The 17059-nt window shown below is 40.3% G+C and overlaps 1 protein-coding gene across 8 annotated transcripts in view; it reads right to left on the bottom strand.

Annotated features, from left to right (window-relative positions):
* SCMH1 (Scm polycomb group protein homolog 1) overlaps positions 1-17059 on the bottom strand; it is a 140814-nt gene that overhangs the window by 81955 nt on the left and 41800 nt on the right. For 5 of the 8 annotated variants that reach the window (XM_028160267.2, XM_028160264.2, XM_054720460.1 and 2 more), the window contains 3 exons: positions 11383-11451; positions 10931-10954; positions 608-678 (listed from right to left, as the gene is read on the bottom strand). In XM_028160267.2, the coding sequence (XP_028016068.2) occupies positions 608-678; positions 10931-10954; positions 11383-11451 (164 nt within the window). Of the gene's footprint in view, positions 1-607; positions 679-1620; positions 1763-10930; positions 10955-11382; positions 11452-17059 lie in introns of those variants that run through there. The other 3 variants (XM_028160266.2, XM_054720457.1, XM_054720458.1) reach the window with 2 other exon arrangements.

Genomic DNA, 17059 nt, shown 5'->3' with positions numbered 1-17059 from the left:
AATTCTATGTGGAAAGCTCTGAATGGCCTCTGATGAGCTCCTCAAACACTCCCCCTACACTGATGGGACTCAGTACCAGTATTTTTATGAAAAGAAATGATGTGGCAGGGATGTTGAGTACAGAGAAACAAATACTGCTCTACTTTTAAGAACTGTCTAAGGCAGCAGTCGCCAACCTTTCAGACCTCATGGACCACCAGTGATCCACAGACTACCGGTTGGTGACCACTGCTCCAAAGGTTTCCTTAAACCAGCAGTCGCCAACCTTTTAGACTTCATGGACCAACAGTGGTCCGCGGACCAAGGGCTATAACTATGTATCCTATCTGTCTGATTAAATAGCAATAGTAAAAATTAGTTATTGTTTTCAGTAACACAGAATATCTTCAAGGAGGTGAAGAAGAAAAAGGTATTATTTGGAATGAAGTTGAGGAGAATGTCTGCTGCCAAAACTCATAGTGAGTTCTGAGTTGCATTCTCCCCATAGCAGTTTACTCTAGGGCCTTCAGGGGAGAAGCCCATGGCTCCCACCTCATGTTTTGCTTGTCTAAGGATCAGAAAAAGTCTACTTGCCTCCCACCTACTAAGGATGTTGAGAATCAATTACCTGCTTGAAGCAATGGACAGGCGCTGGGACTGAACATGTTTCTTTTAGGTATTTGTCCCAGGTAAAATGACCTGTAAAGGAAATAGAAATCTCTATCACAGTCAACTTCCTAAAAAATGCTTTTAGGATGTAATCTACACTAAACATTGAGCTATTTTCAGACTGGTTTGGAGCACAACAAAACTTAACTTTTCCTTTTTTGGGTTCAAAGGAATATTAGGGTCAGGAATCTAGATGACCTGAGTAGATCATTTTAGATGAATGTTTTTAAATCATGTCTAAAGATGACCAGAGGGGTTTTTCATGTTAGTTCCTAAAGTGATCCAAAATGTCACAGCAAGATAAAACAGTGTCTCAGAGAAGTGCTCAGGAAGCTCATGGAAACAGAACAGAACAGGTAGGAAATGGATGAGAAGATTCCTTCTGAACAACCTGATTCCTGGAAAGGTCACTTATTGCCATCAGGGGATAGCATTTAAACCCAATATGGTTGAATCCCATTTCAGAAAAAAAAAAAATTAAATTCAATTATACACACACACACACACACACACACACACACACACACACACAAGAGCATTTGAGGGCAGGAAAAGCCAAAATGAGTGAGATTATACTTGCATCCTCAGTCTAAAAATTGGGTTTGTCTCTCCCACTCCCACCCCACTCCCATCCCTGCCAATGTTGCATTGCTTTGAGGTACAATATGACAAAGATCTGGTAATTTAGAGAAAACTAGGTCCTGCGTAGCATTTCTGATTATAGTAACTAAGAAATAGGTTGGGGGAGGGGTGTCCACCAAATCTTGTAGTCTGTTGAAGTGGCCTTAGAGCCTCTCAAAGTTTAAGGAACACTGCATTAAGGAAGCAATCTTTAAAGTGACACTATCCTGGGGCCAGGGAAACATTTTAAGGGACAGACGACTATTGAATATATATCTTATTGGATCACCAAAGATTTCCAAGTTCTTTATTAAAGGTTAAACCAGTTACCAATCTCCCCCTAATACCCACCTAGAGGAGACCCCATGATGGAGCAGAGAAGGTCCCAGAGACTCTCACAAGCTAAAACACTGTAGCAAACCAGCATTTCTTGAAGTTTCTCTGCAGTGGAGCAGCACAGGGCCCCTTTGGGCCATGCAAAAAGCACTAGATGCTGGGAATAAAAATGAGTCACTGAGTGATAAAATCTAAATCACTTCAAAGGTGATGCCAAGACTATATACTCTATTGACTCCCTTTCCCACCACCATTAACCAAGCCAAATAGATTTGGCCAGAAATCACAGTCAGTTCTAAGCCATTTCATGAACTGGCCAATGATTAATCATCATGAAGAGATAGTTTGTCCATAGGGTAAATGAGATGGATTATTTTCTGGAGTCAAGATTTAAAGAGATCAGAATTTAATAGAGTTTGCTCTTAGCTGAGATGGCCCTAACACAAGGATTGAATACATTTTATCACTATTTGCTGTTAGAAAAAGGAAACATTATAAATTATTATTCCATTCTTACAAAGGATTAAGTCAAATAATGAGGAGTCTTGGATAGCCAGCCACCTCTAACTATGGAACACTTAAAATACGGTTAGTGTGAATGAGGTATTATATTTTAAATTTTATTTAATTTTAAAAATAAATACCTACATGTGCTAACAGCTACTATACTAGGTTTAGAGGTTTGGTCAGTCCTGGGTAACTGCTCATATTAGCTTGAGTTCTAACCAAAAGCACCCAAGGGACTTTGGTTTTAAGACTTATGGCAGCATCAGGGATACCAAAATAATTAGGGTATTAATTACAGTTCTCTATTATACATATCAATTATGGTAATCAATCCCTGTTTACAGGCAAGAAACCTCACATCTACCCCCATTTAGGGAACACCCTATTACCAACAGAATGAACAGAAATTTCTTTGTTAAAAGTAGTTCACCCATTGCGAAGGCTGACTGGCTTGAACCATGCCTAGATTAGTATTTTTCTTATATTTGACTAGGCTATTTAAGACTTAGTCCCCTATTATCAAATAAATTGCAAAATAAGTTAATTTGTAAGAATATTTGAGCATCTCCTATAATGCCCATAATGGAGACAAACATCATGTCTACCACATCTTCAAGCACCAAAATAACCACAAAAGAAACAGGACAGACCTTGCTGGTTTAGCTCAGTGAGTAGAGCGTCGGTCTGTGCACTGAAGGGTCTTGGGTTCAATTCCAAGGGCACATGCTCGGGTTGCGGGCTCGGTCCCCAGTGGGGGGCATGCAAGAGGCAGCCAATCAATGACTCTCATCATTGATGTTTCTATCTTTCTCTCCCTCTCTCAAATCAATAAAAATAAAAAATAAAAAGGAATAAGACAGGCAGCCAAGTATACATTAGGGGTTGGCAAACTTTCTGTGAAGAATCAGATAGTAAACATTTTATGCTTTGTGGGTCATACAGTCTCTGCCACAAATACTCAATTCTGCCATGTAGTGTGAAAATAGCTACAGACAATATGTAAATGAATAAGCATGACTCTGTTCCACTAAAATTTTACAGGCAGTGGGCTAGATGTGACCTGCCTGCCAACCCCTAGATACTGTGAAGAGTGGCTACAGTGTTTGGACAGGTTCAAGCCTCGGACTAATGAGAGGGCACAGTCCTCTCATTGCCACGTGCAAGTCCCAGCTTGGAGGGCAGAGCCCTCCCAGCACAATTATAGCCAGAGGCTATAGTTGTAAGCTTGAACCTATGGTCCGAACACGTGGCCCCACGTGTCTGAGTGATGTGGGCTTGATAGCGTTCAGGTGCATGTAATTGAGTAGATTCGAAACCCACAAGAACGTTGTAACCACGCCCTTACTTTGCCTCGTGGAATCTGGCTATAAAATAGAGACAGCTTACAGGCCATGGCGCTGTCGCTAGCTCTCCATCAGAGAGGGCAGTGTCCCACCCAGACCCAGCTTTCTTCTCTAGTCTGTCTTTTCTAAATCCTTCACCGCCCCCACTCAGGTTCACCCTTGGCCATGCTGGCATGGCACATGTGGCGCCCAAACACAGCCTGAGTATGGGGGAATTGTAATTGTGGGGTGAAAGAAGGAAGGCTCCCTTAAGGCACGCGTGCAGAAAGTGAAGGTAGGGTAGGGAGCGAGGTTCGGTTATTACTGGGTGTAAAACATGGGACAATGCTTAGTGAAGCAGTAGAAAATAGATAAGAAATAAGGTAGAAAAACAGAAAAAGAAGAGGATCCCTAAAACAATGCTTACTGAAGCATTTTTTAAATTAAAAACAGATCTGTAAAGCATAATTGTCACTTAAGGAGAATAAGAGAAAGTAGAAAATAAGCGGTAGAAAATAGTAGAAAATAAGAGATATATCGTTGTGAACTGTAAAGCAAAGCCAGGCCAGGGCATTTTGTTAAGGATTGTAAAGCAAAAAATGGAAATCAAAAGGCCACAGGAAGTGGGAGCAAGCAACCTGGACTGTGTCCAAGATGCAGGAAAGGAAAGCATTGGGTAAAGGAATGCCGCTCCAAGACTGATGTTGATGGTGATCCATTGCCCATTCGAAAGGCAAACTTTAAGCGGGCCCAGCCCCAGCCCCAACAGGTAGAGGGGACTGTATTATCGACCCTACTGCAGCCTTTCCAGCCGGCTCAGTCCCAAAGCCAACTGTCCAAGCAGCCTGATCCAGGGGACCAGCCTTGCATTGATGACATCTTCGCATCGCGGCATCTTACTACGCAAGGGACTGAGGTATCAACATGGAGTCAGCTGAAGAAGATGACTGAGGCCAAGCAGATGGTAGAAAAGCAAGGAGTGGAAGCTACTCCTTCAACCATGTTTATGGCAATGCTAGCGTTGGTGAGCTGCCAGTCTTCTGTAAAGTCTTGGCACAGCTAAATCTAAGGACTCTGAGATATCCTGAAAATGTTAACATGTCTGAAGTTTGGTTTTTCTCTCATTGCTGTGTTGCATTGGCATTGTTTTATTGTTTTATTAATAGCCAGAGTTTTGTTCTCTCTTGTTGCTGTATTACATTAATATTACTGTATTGGTTGTTCTGTTAATAGCCAGAAGTTTGTTCTTGATGTTTTGGTTATGCTATGTAATTTGCCTAGAGCTTTTGATGATGTAAATAGAAGTGTTTAAAAACAAAAAAAGGGGGGGGGGTATGTGGAGAGCGGCTACAGTGTTTGGACAGGTTCAAGCCTCGGACTAATGAGAGGGCACAGTCCTCTCATTGCCACGTGCAAGTCCCAGCTTGGAGGGCAGAGCCCTCCCAGCACAATTATAGCCAGAGGCTATAGTTGTAAGCTTGAACCTATGGTCCGAACACGTGGCCCCACGTGTCCCCACGTGTCTGAGTGATGTGGGCTTGATAGCGTTCAGGTGCATGTAATTGAGTAGATTCGAAACCCACGAGAACGTTGTAACCACGCCCTTACTTTGCCTCGTGGAATCTGGCTATAAAATAAAGAGACAGCTTACAGGCCATGGCACTGCCTCTCTCCATCAGAGAGGACAGTGTCCTATCCAGACTCAGCTTTCATTCTCTTGTCTGTCTTTTCTCAATCCTTCACCACCCCCTCTCAGGCTCACCGAACCTGGCTGAGCTGGCTCGGCACAAGATACATCATTGATTCCTAAATGTTGCTTATCATCAGAGTCTCCTGAATAATTTTTCTCATTTCTTTAAAGAGAGTTCTGGGCCCCATTTTCAGAGGATCCCCATCTTCAATAGTCTCCGAGAGGTGTGAGAATCTGTACTTTCAAAAGCTCATTAGATTATTATGGTCAACATCTGTGTCTATAAACTATGAGTATAGTTGAAAAAATGTGATATTGAGAGTCAGAAGATGTCAGCTAAAGTCTTGTTTCTACAAATAATTATCTTGGACAAATTACTTAATTTTTCCAAGCATCAGTATGTTCATCTAAAGATAGAGATAATACCTATCTCACAAGATTGTACATATATTTATTCATTCAACAAATATTTAACTTCCAAGTGCAAAAGCACTGTATTCATTGTTAAGGGAACAAGATAGACATGGTTCCTAAGTTCACGGAGCTTGCAGTTAGAGATAAGCAGACATAATAAATAAATAATAACACAAATAATCTGATATAATTACAATAAATTTAAGCTAATGAAGTAGTACAGTTTGCCTTGTGAATGCAAAACAGGGAAATATAATCCATACTTGGGGTCAAGAATTATTGTGAAGCCCTGGCTGGTGTGGCTCAGCAGTTAGAGTGTTGGCTTGAGCACCAAAGAGTTGCAGGTTTGATTCCTGGTCAAGGGCACATACCTGGGTTGCAGGTTCAATCCCCTGCACATGCGGGAGGCAACCAATCAATGTGTCTCTCTCACATCAATGTTTCTTTCTCTCTCCTTCTCTCTCTCTCTCTTTTTCTTCTCTCTTTTCCCTTCTCCCTCACCCCCCTCTGCTCTAAGGATCAATGGAAAAAATATCCTCAGGTGAGGATTAAATATAAAAAGAATTATTGTGAAGATTATTAACTAATGTTAAATATAATTGTTTCAATTATTCATTCAACTGATGTTTGAGTATCCTCTATGTGTTGAATTCTAAGTGCTGGGATAAAACAGGAGGCACCTGTCCTCATGGAATTTACATTATGGTACATGATGAGACACAATGAATACATAAACAAATAAGGTCATAAGTGATAAGAACTTGAAGGAAATAAAATAATGTGATGGACAGATAGAGACTAGGAATTATCTTAGATGGTGAAGTTATGGACAGATGCTCTACAGAGGAAACATTTGAGCTGAGACCTTACAGATGGGAAAAAAAAAACGGCCATCTAATTTATATTACTGAATAATTCTAATGAAAATGTTTTATAAACTATACACACACAACATGATAGTTACATCTATTATTAGGAAATAATACCCCCAAAATGTAAAGTACAAGAGATCCACTTAGTTGAATTTGTGAATCCCTTTCTCTAATAGTAATTCATTCAACAAATATTTATTGAGCACCTACTATATGCCAAGCCTGGTTCTGGGGACTGGTGATAGATACATAGCAAAGAACAAAACAGCCAAAGTCTCTGCTCATAAGAAGCTTACATTCTAAAGAGGAAGAGAGGCAATAAATAAACAAATAATATATATTGTAGGAAGCGGTTATAGGGTTAAGCCTCGGACTGACCTATGGCAAAGTTGCAAACAAGTCCCAGCTTGGAGGGCACAGCCCTCTAAGCATAATTAAGCTTGATCTTGTGACTGCTTCCTAGATCTTTCCTGGGTAGCTAATGGGCTGTGGGAGGTGCAGCAAGTGCTGCCAAAACAAGTGAAACTTACAAGAACATTGTAAATTACCTTGTTTGCCCCTGACTATAAATAAAGCATCAGCTTTGCAGTCTGGATCTGTTCTGTGGCCTCAGCAAGGCACAGAAGATCCACCTAGACTCAGCTTATTCTCTGTCTGTCTTTTCTTCATCCTTCACCAGCCCTCCCTCAGGCTCGCCGAACCCTTGGCTGTGCTGGTGTGGCACAATATATCAGCTGGTACTGAGGGTAACACAGAACCTAGATAATAATTACATAATTCCTGGACCTTTTCAAATAAAGAAATAATAAAGCAAAGTAAGAGGAAAAGAGAGTGCCAAGAATGTGTTGGCAATTTAGATAGGATGGTCAAGAAAGGAATCTTGATGAAGTGATAGAAAAATTAAGACCTAAAAGGTTCCTCCAGCCTCTACTTTAATACTACAATGATGAGAAACATTATTTGCTACTAGAGGCCCGGTGCATGAAATTCGTGCATGGGGGCGGTTTCCCTCAGCCCATCCTGCACCCTCTCCAATCTGGGAACCCTTGGGGTCTGACTGAGTTTAGGCCCGATCCCACAATCTGGGACCACTGGTTCCTAACCGCTCACCTGCCTGCCCTTAACCATTCTGCCTGCCTGCCTGATCGCCCCCTGCCTGCCCTTAACCATTCTGCCTGCCTGCCTGATCGCCCCCTAACCACTCTCCTCTGCCAGCCTGATCACCCCTGACCACTCTCCCCTGCCAGCCTGATCACCCTGACCGCTCTCCACTGCCGGCCTGATCACCCCTGACTGCTCTCCCGCCGGCCTAATAGCTTCTAACCACCTCCGCCTCGGCCCCTGCCACCATGGCTTTGTCTGGAAGGACGTCCGGAAGACATCCAGTCTAATTAGCATATTACCCTTTTATTAGTATAGATTGTTTAATGGTACAAATGGATAGACTTTAACTTTTGAAAAATTTATCTTTATTGTTGATAGTATTACAGATGGACACAGACAACAGACTTTAACTTTTATAGTCAGCCAAAGTCTGCCTTCTTCTAACTCATAGTCTTTAGGCCAGAAATTCTACTCCCAAGATTACTGTCTGAAGTGTTCCATTGTTTATATGTACATAATTTAACAGTAGTAATTTGTTAAATACTACTGATGATCATTTAAGTGTTTTCTAATTTTTGATGAGGATCTGTCTTTGTGCACACATCTTTTACCATTTTTAAGATTAACTCCTCAAGGTAAATTCCTAAAAGTGATATTAATGGACAAACAGTAGGCATATATTATATTATAATACAAGTAGAGGCCTGGTGCATGAACATTCGTGCATTTGGGGGAGGGGCGTTGTCCCTCAGCCCGGCCTGTGACCTCTCGCAGTCCAGAACCCCTTGGGGGATGTCTACCTGCCAGCTTAGGCCCGCTCCCTGGGGGATCAGGCCTAAGCTGGCAGTTTGACATCCCTCTGGTAGCCTGGGAGCCCTTGGGGGATGTCTGACTCAGGGAGTGGGCCTAAGCCATTAGTCGGACATCCTTAGCACTGCCACGGAGGCGGGAGAGGCTCTTGCCACTGCTGCTGCATTTGTCTCAATCTGATAGGATTTGCCCTTATATTCCTCAACCTTTTTTTTTTAATGGCTTCTGGTTTTCATATCATACTTTCCTTACTTCAATATAATAAAATATTAACCCATGTTTTCTTCTAGGATTTCTCAGGTTTCTTTTTTTTTTTTTACATTTAAATGTTTTATCTATTTGGAATTTACTCTGTGAGACAAATGAGGCAAAAATGGAGCTTTCCTTTTCATCTTTATTCAATAAGTGTGCTTCAACATCATTTATTGAATAAATCATTTTGTCCACTGATTTACAATGTTACATTGATCATATGTTAATTTCTTATATATACTTGGATCTATTTCTGGACTCTATATTCTGTTCCTCTCATCAGTCAGTCTATTCCAGCACCTGGAATACTTTGTTTCATATAATTTCATAATCAATTTAAATATCTGATAGAGCAAGTTCTTTTCAAAGTCATATCCTCAACCCTATGTATTCTTGGCACTTTCAAATGGTTAATAAGTTGTGGCACACCCAGCATTAATAAAACCCAGTTATTCTAAAATGACCAAAGCTAAATTTTGAGATACATAGTAGTTCATTCTTAAAAACATTGTTCATAAGGCTTTTAGATCAATAGCTTGATATTTGTTAATTTATCATCTAAAAATAAAACTCCAAACCAAAAAAAAAAAAAAAAGAACTTCTGGCTTTACCTGTCTTCCCAGGTAAAAAAAAATCCATCCACATCCCTGTCTCCTATAACATCATACTCACACCTTTATTTTCATGCTCATCACATTATATCACAATTGCTTAAGGATAGGGCTATCTTTTATTAATTTTTTTAAATCATCACTGTTTAACAAAGTACCTGAAACTTAATAGAAGCTAAATAAAAGTTGAGTGAATGAAAAGAAGCAAGCAAGTTCTCTTTTCTGGACTAGTAAATTTATACCTGGGAGAGTTACTGAAAAGCATTAAAATAATAATCCTCCAACTTTGAAAAGTATTTAAGTATTTAAGATGTTTTCACATCCATTTAGCTTATGTAACACTAGAGGCCCGGTGCATGAAAATTCATGCACTAGAGGGGGTCCCTCAGCCCGGCTTGCCCCCCTCACAGTCTGGGAGCCCTCGGGGGTGGGAGGTGACTCGGCGATCAGGGGAAGGCAATGCCCCATCACACCTCTACTGCTGCCACTGCCGGCAGCACAAGACTCGGCCAGCCCTGGTTACCTGAGCCTCGGGGTGCCCAGGGCGGCTGGGGGGCTGGGGAACTCCAGAGGCAGGCGTGTGGAGCAGCCGGGCCCACCTGGCCTTGCCGCATGCCTGCTGCCCTGGTGGGGCTGAGGGGACTGGGCGCCGTCATCTTGTGGCTGTGGGCACCGCCATCTTTGAGGGCATGGCAGTCAATTAGCATATTCCCTGCTTATTGGCTTTGGGCACCGCCATCTTTGAGGGCATGGCAGTCAATTAGCATATTCCCTGCTTATTAGCTGTGGGTGCCGCCATCTTTACGACGGCGTGAGGGTCAATTAGCATATCCCCCTCTTTATTAGACAGGATTCTTAACAACTCTGTTAAGTAGGCAGAATGGATTATTATCTCCATTTGTCAAGTCCAAAAACTAAGGATCAGAGTCACAAAGTTTCTAAGAGGCAGAGTTGGCTTTCAAAGAACCCAGAAGTTCTGGCTCCTACTTAATGTTCTACTACTTTATGTTATTTTTATCAGTGGGCAGTGAAAGTAATATGTTACTAAAAGAAAAAGTGGAGGAAGCAAATAGACAATAACAGAGCTCAACAAATGAAGCAGCAGTAACAAAATATATAAAAATACTTGAACAAAAATTGATAAAGGCATCAGGCTATCAATATACATGTAACATGTAGAAAAATTTTAAAGAACTCTAAGAAGTTAAGACTGATGTTTATATAGGAACCTTGAAAGCTGATAGAGAAATATCAATATCAATATTTCTCAAATCCTACTCCTAAAGTACACTATGCAGGGATGAAAACCAAATGCAATATTAGCCTGACTCTTGTTATTTGATATTTTAGTTTTTATTTAATTAAAAATTTAGAATATCCTTAGGTTTCATTTCAGTTCAATATCTCTCATAACTAATTTCTTTGGGGAATATCCTACCAAATTCTTATTTATGGATGGTGGGGGTTTGTTTAGTTCTGGATTTAGTAAATTATGAGGCTACTTCCAGTTTGGTTCAGTTCCCATCCTCCTTATAATTAAATCCCACCCTCTTCCTTTTTGTTAGCTTGGTCTTTGGCCTCCTGATAAAGAGGTTTTGACATAGCAGCAGAGATGAATTACATGGGCTCATTATGTAGAGAAGAGCACAGGATACACTAGTTTGAGACAGACACATGGAATTCTTTTCCTAGTTATAATTTAATCCCTGGTTTAGTAACAGAAACACAAGAAAAATATCTTACCTAACTCCAGGATGTCAGTAGCTTCTATTAAAGAAAAAAATGTCACAGCATAAGTCATCATGACAAACATACCAAAATGATAGAAAAGTGAAGATTGGGGGGTAAAACGAGGGATTGAGAGTTTGTCTAGTCCAATTCTCCCATTTTAAAAGACATTAAGTTTAGTAGTAATACTTGTAGAAGTATACCACCCAAGCCTCTTAAAAACTATGGAAGTCCAGAGAAGCTAACTAACTATGCCTAAAGCTATGAAGCTAATTTGGGATTATCTGTACTTAGAATCTAAAATTCCTGATTTCCAGTTCAAAACAAAGCATACTGCTTTTGACAGATACCTCTATAAATGACAATATTTGCTTTTGTTTTAACCAGTGGATTCTTTGTACACTCAAAGGTTTTATGGTAAGAGATGCCAGATAAGTCTTCCATGCTAAACAGAATATTTTTCTTACCTTGATATTGGGATGCAGACTCCAACAGATGACCATATTTGTGTTTTCTAACATCATTCCAGTCTATTTCTGTGGGAAATAAAAAAAGAAGTCAGGTGCAAAGAAAATATAAGATTCAATACTTCTCCAATGGAGGAGTACGTATTAATAGTTTCTGATAAAGTACTTCTGAGACTCTATTCTAAGGAAATAATCTAAGATTCAGAAAAAAAGGTTTTTATTTTAAAAGCTTCTGTAGTGTTTATAAATAACAAAAAAGGGGGAAGGGAATACCTAAATGTTCACAAGAGAAGGCTAATTAAGTTACTGCAATACATTCACTTGACAACGTATTTTGCAGCTCTTAAACTTTTACAAAGGCTAAACAACAAAACAGGAAAATGTTTAAGTTATAATGTTATCTGTTAAAATATGGGATAAAAATTATATTCATGGAATAATAACAATTATGTAAAAAATTAAAAACAAAGAACACCCCTGTTATGAACTAATTTGTGTCCCCCCAAAATTCATGTTGAAATCCTCCCTTGTATCTCAATGTGACCATTTGGAGGGTCTTTAAGCAGGTAATTAACTTAAAATTAGGTCATTAGGGTGGGCCCTAATCTAATATGACGGGCATCCATATAAGAGAAAATTTGGACACAGACCAGGACAAAGAAAAGATGATGTAAAGACACAGGAAGAAGACAGACAGTTATAAGCCAAGGAGAGAGGACTCAGAAAGAAAATTACGTCCGAAACCTTGATCTTGGACTTCCAGCTTCCAGAACTGTGAGAAAATAAATCTGTATTATTTAAATCACCCAATCTGTAGTCTTTTCCCCCTTTCTTTTTTTTAAAAATATATTTTATTGATTTTTTTTTACAGAGAGGAAGGGAGAGGGATAGAGAATGAGAAACATCGATGGGTGAGAAACATCGATTAGCCGCCTCCTGCACACCCCCTACTGGGGATGTGCCCGCAACCAAGGTACATGCCCTTGACCGGAATTGAACCCGGGACCTTTCAGTCCGAAGGCCGACGCTCTATCCACTGAGCCAAACCGGTTTTGGCTTTTCCCCCTTTCTATTTTCTAATTTCATATATTTAAAATTTTTCTATAAAGAGGATACATAACATATAATGGAAATACATTTTCCTTGTTTGAAAATTTAGATTAGTCTATTGACTTTCTCACCATCAATCACCCATCACATTTTCACTTCTCTTCCTACCCAGCTCAGATTCCATGATCTCTCATTAAAATCACTTCCTGCAAACACTCTTGACCCCCTCCAAGCCTCAATCCTAACTTTGGTTTAAGCCCCTTATCCCCCTATACCATGCCCATCCCAACAGTTCAGTACTGAAGAAAAACAAAGGCAAGTTTACTGGTCTCACTTTAAACTCATGGCCATAACTCTCAAATGCTACTTAACACCATCTGCAAATCACACTACGTTCCCTACTTGCTTTTCTACTTTCCAAAAAACAAATTCATATGCCTTTCTCTCTCCTCATACTCCAAATATCCCCTCCCTCACCTTTGCTCTTAGGGGAGTACATTAATTCAGGGTTCATTGAGAAAACAACAAAAAGGGATAGGAACCTTCAACATGCCACTCATTTCAGAAAGGTACACATCTTATTTAGTGGTATACTAGTATCACCATTGCATAGTATAGTAGTAGGTTCTCAGTTAACATTTGGTGAATGAATGAAGCTACTCATTCATCATTCTTTCTGACTGTCTCCTGTTGCTGTGGATAAAGTGTCCTTGTTTTTATCAAAAGTCAACCCTCAATTCTTGCTCCAGATCTCATTTCCTCTCCTCCGCTTAGGGCTTTGCAAATACTCCCCTTCTAATAGATCGTTTGCATCAGCATTCTTACTACTCCTTCACCTATCAAAACAAATAAAGAGAAAAACCCAACAAACACCACCTCTTAATCTGACATATCTCTCTCCTGCTATGTCCTTCAACTTTTCTCTCCTTCATAGGAAAACTTACTTTATCTTTTTCCCAATGAAAATGAAATGTTTTAATTATTCCAATTAAAATCCAACAAATATGGTTGGATTATATTTTTTAAAAACATGCTATTTACAAGAGATAAACCTCAAATATAAAAAGGGAAGAACAGAAGAATATACTAAAAAAATACTGCCAACAAAAATGAGTTGAGGTAGTTATATTAGGATCAGATAAAGTAAGCTTTAAAGCAAAATATTTCACTAGTTATAATGAGGTATATTTATTTATTTTATTTTTTTCCCTTTAAACAATAAAAAAGAAAAAAAAAGAGAAAACTTATTTTAAGAGTTGTCTATAGTCAATGCCTTCTTACTTTCTCACATTATCGCCTCATTCAAAAAGGGTTTTTCTGCTCACAACCCGAGTGAGATAACTCACAAATTCCTATTTCCAGCACTGACCTCTTCTTGGAATTCCACACTTACATATACAATTAGCTACAGACCATCTCTAAATGGTTATCAGTCAGATACTTCAAACTGAAGAGACTGAACAGTCTGGCCAAAACAAAATGGCCTGTCTTGCCAACCTGTTCCCCTTTTTGTTTTCCCCAAACCAGTAAGTGGCATCTCTATCACCTAGTTGCTTAAGCCAGATATCCTTGAAATTATCCTTGATGCCTCTATTTCCTTTACATGCACATCCAATCCATCAGTAAGTTCTGTTGGCCCTTATCCCAAATCCATCTACTGCTCTTAATATCACCATTCACACGGTAGTTCAAGTCACGATTACCTCCACCCTGGAAAACTACAACAGCCTACTAACTTGTTTTCCTTTTTCTACTCTTGCCCTACTTCAACATATTCTCTACATAGGGGTTAAAGTGAGCATCATTTTAAAACATAAAATGTCATTTATCTGCTTGAGGACCTCCAACAGCTTCACACTGAGTTAAGGATACCTTACAAAGCTATGCAGGATCTGGCTCCTGCCACTCCTCTGGTCTTATGTATTATGACTTTTTCCTTTTCCACCACATTCCAGTTGAACTGGTCAGTGTTCCACTCCAAGTATGCGCCTTCTCTCCTGGTTTGAGGTCCCCTGTCTTTCTAGTAATCTGCCATGTCTGTTCTCCTCTAAATAATTATTAAAATTTACAAAGTTTATCAGGCTTAAAAATTGCTGACAGAGACAAAAGATATTAGGGTATCATAACTGAATTTATATTTAAAGTTTTTCACAATTATTTTTATAATTAGAAGGAATGTATTCTTAAAAATTATATACCAATATATAGTGTATTTATTTATACAATTTTTCAGTACTATATGACTTAAGATGAGCTACCAATGTATGTAAAACTGCTTCAGGAAGCCACAATAAATAGAAATCAGGTTGCAAGATTAATAAAACAGTACTTAAAAGTGACTAATGCAGTTTAGAAAAAATATCTTATTAAAGACAAAAAACAAAAGCCAGACTCAATAGTGAAGAAAAATGAATGACTTTAACTCGGTTGAAAGGTACCAAATAAAGTTCAATTTAAGACAATGAAAAAGGAACTTCTGAGAATATTTGAAACTCCTGGCACAAACTAGTGGAACCTAGAAAGCAGCACACAAAGAAGAAAAGGAGAGAAAACAAATTTACAAAGTGTGGAATTTACAAAATGCTTAATTTTAAAGCATCATCATAAGTTACTCAATGGATTAGATAACTGTCCCTGTATCAATTTCTAAATGAACAGAATAGAATTCCACATATTAAAAAAGGAGCTAGTGCTTTAACCGGTTTGGCTCAGTGGACAGAGTATCGGCCTGTGGACTGAAGGGTCCCAGGTTCGATTCCGGTCAAGGGCATGTACCTTGGTTGCGGGCACATCCCCAGTAGGGGGCGTGCAGGAGGCAGCTGATGGATGTTCCTCTCTCATCGATGTTTCTAACTCTCTATCCCTCTCCCTTCCTCTCTGTAAAAAATCAATAAAATATATTAAAAAAAAAAAAAAAAAAAGGAGCTAGTGCCCAGCCAGTGTGGCTCAGTGGTTGAGCGTCGATCTATGAACCAGGAGGCCATGGTTTGATTTCCAGTCAAGGCAAATCTCTGGGTTGCAGGCTTGGTCCCCAGAGAGGGGTGTGCAGGAGGCAGCTGATCAATTATTCTCTGTCATCATTCATGTTTCCCTCTCTTGCTCCTTCTCCCTCTTCTCTGAAATCAATAAAAATATATTTTTAAAAATTTTTAAAGAGGAACTAGTCATAACTTTTCAAGCATTCTAAGCATAATGGCCATGTTTCAGAGTATATTATGATATGTAGCTACTATTTTTAAATAACTAGTTTTGTTTTATTTCCTTTTACCAGGCAGGGTATTTCTTCTCTGGTAGTCCTTTTCCCAGTTAACAGTAACAATTCAGAAACCTGAAATCCTTTTTAATTGTCTGCACTCCCTGGCAGTCAACTAGGTTATCAAAAATCAACTAGGTTATCAAATTATATCACTTCTACCTCTAAAATGGCCATTTCCTCTGCTCCTAATCTGAGTTAAGATTGCATTATCTCTCACCTTGACCAATAAAAACAGTTACTTAATTCCTGTTTGATCTCACTTCCTTTCAACCCATACTTTGGTATTAATTTCCTAAAATATGGATAGGATAAAACTTGTCACTACCTCATTTAAAAGCCTTCAAAGATCAAGTCCTAAACTCTATCTATACTAATAAAAGCCTAGGTGGCCCTCGTGCCCTCACAAGATGGCTGCCCAATGTCGTCACAAGATGGCCGGCAGGGGAGGGCAGTTGGGGCCAACAGGCCAGCAGGGGAGGGCAGTTGAGGCCAACCAGGCCTGCAGGGGAGGGCAGTTGGGGGCCATTGGGCGGGCAGGGGAGGGTTACTGGGGGCAATCAGGCAGGCAAGTGGTTAGGAGCCAGCAGTCCTGGATTGTGAGAGGATGTCCGACTGCCCGTTTAGGTACCATGCTAGAAACTTTGCATTATGTTATTTTACTTAAACTAGAGGCCCAGTGCACGAATTCATGCATGGGTGGGGTCCCTTGGGGTGGCCTGTGGAGATCGGGCCCCAGCTCGTGCCCTCAGCCTCTCAGCCCCAGCTTGCTGATTGCCCTGCAGATGGCGACCAGCAGCAGCGGTGGGGGCAGGGCTGCCGCCCAGCTCCCAAGCACTGAGGGAGCCAGGCGAAGGGTTCGGCTCCGATCAATCACCCTGCAGGCAGGATGGTGGAGCAGGTGAGGGGGCTGCGCCAGGCCAAGGCAGGTTGCCAGGCGGGGCTGCGGGGCTCCGGGGCTGTGAGGCTAGGGACACAAGCTGGGGCTGAGAGGCTGAGGGTGCGAGCTGGGGCCCGATCTCCGCAGGCCACCCCAAGGGACCCCACCCGTGCATGAATTCATGCACTGGGCCTCTAGTTTAAGTAAAATAATGTAATACAAAGTTTCTAGCATGGTACCTAACATGGATAAAAAATTCATTAAATAGGTTTTCTTTCTTTCCTTTCTTAATAATAATCTCTAGTACAGTTGAACCATTATAGAAATATTTTTAAGTATTTAAAAAGCAAAACTTCCACCCAGCCGGTGTGGCTCAGTGGTTGAGTGTTGACCTATGAATCAGGAGGTTACCATTCGATTATGGGTCAGGGTACATGCTGAGGTTGGAAGCTTGATCCCCAGTGGGGGGCATGCAGGAGGCAGCCGATCAATGA

This window comes from Eptesicus fuscus, chromosome 9 (genome assembly GCF_027574615.1).
Source record: "Eptesicus fuscus isolate TK198812 chromosome 9, DD_ASM_mEF_20220401, whole genome shotgun sequence".
NCBI lineage: Eukaryota > Metazoa > Chordata > Mammalia > Chiroptera > Vespertilionidae > Eptesicus > Eptesicus fuscus.
Note: the sequence above shows the minus strand (reverse complement) of the source record. Positions and strands in the feature narration are given on the sequence as shown.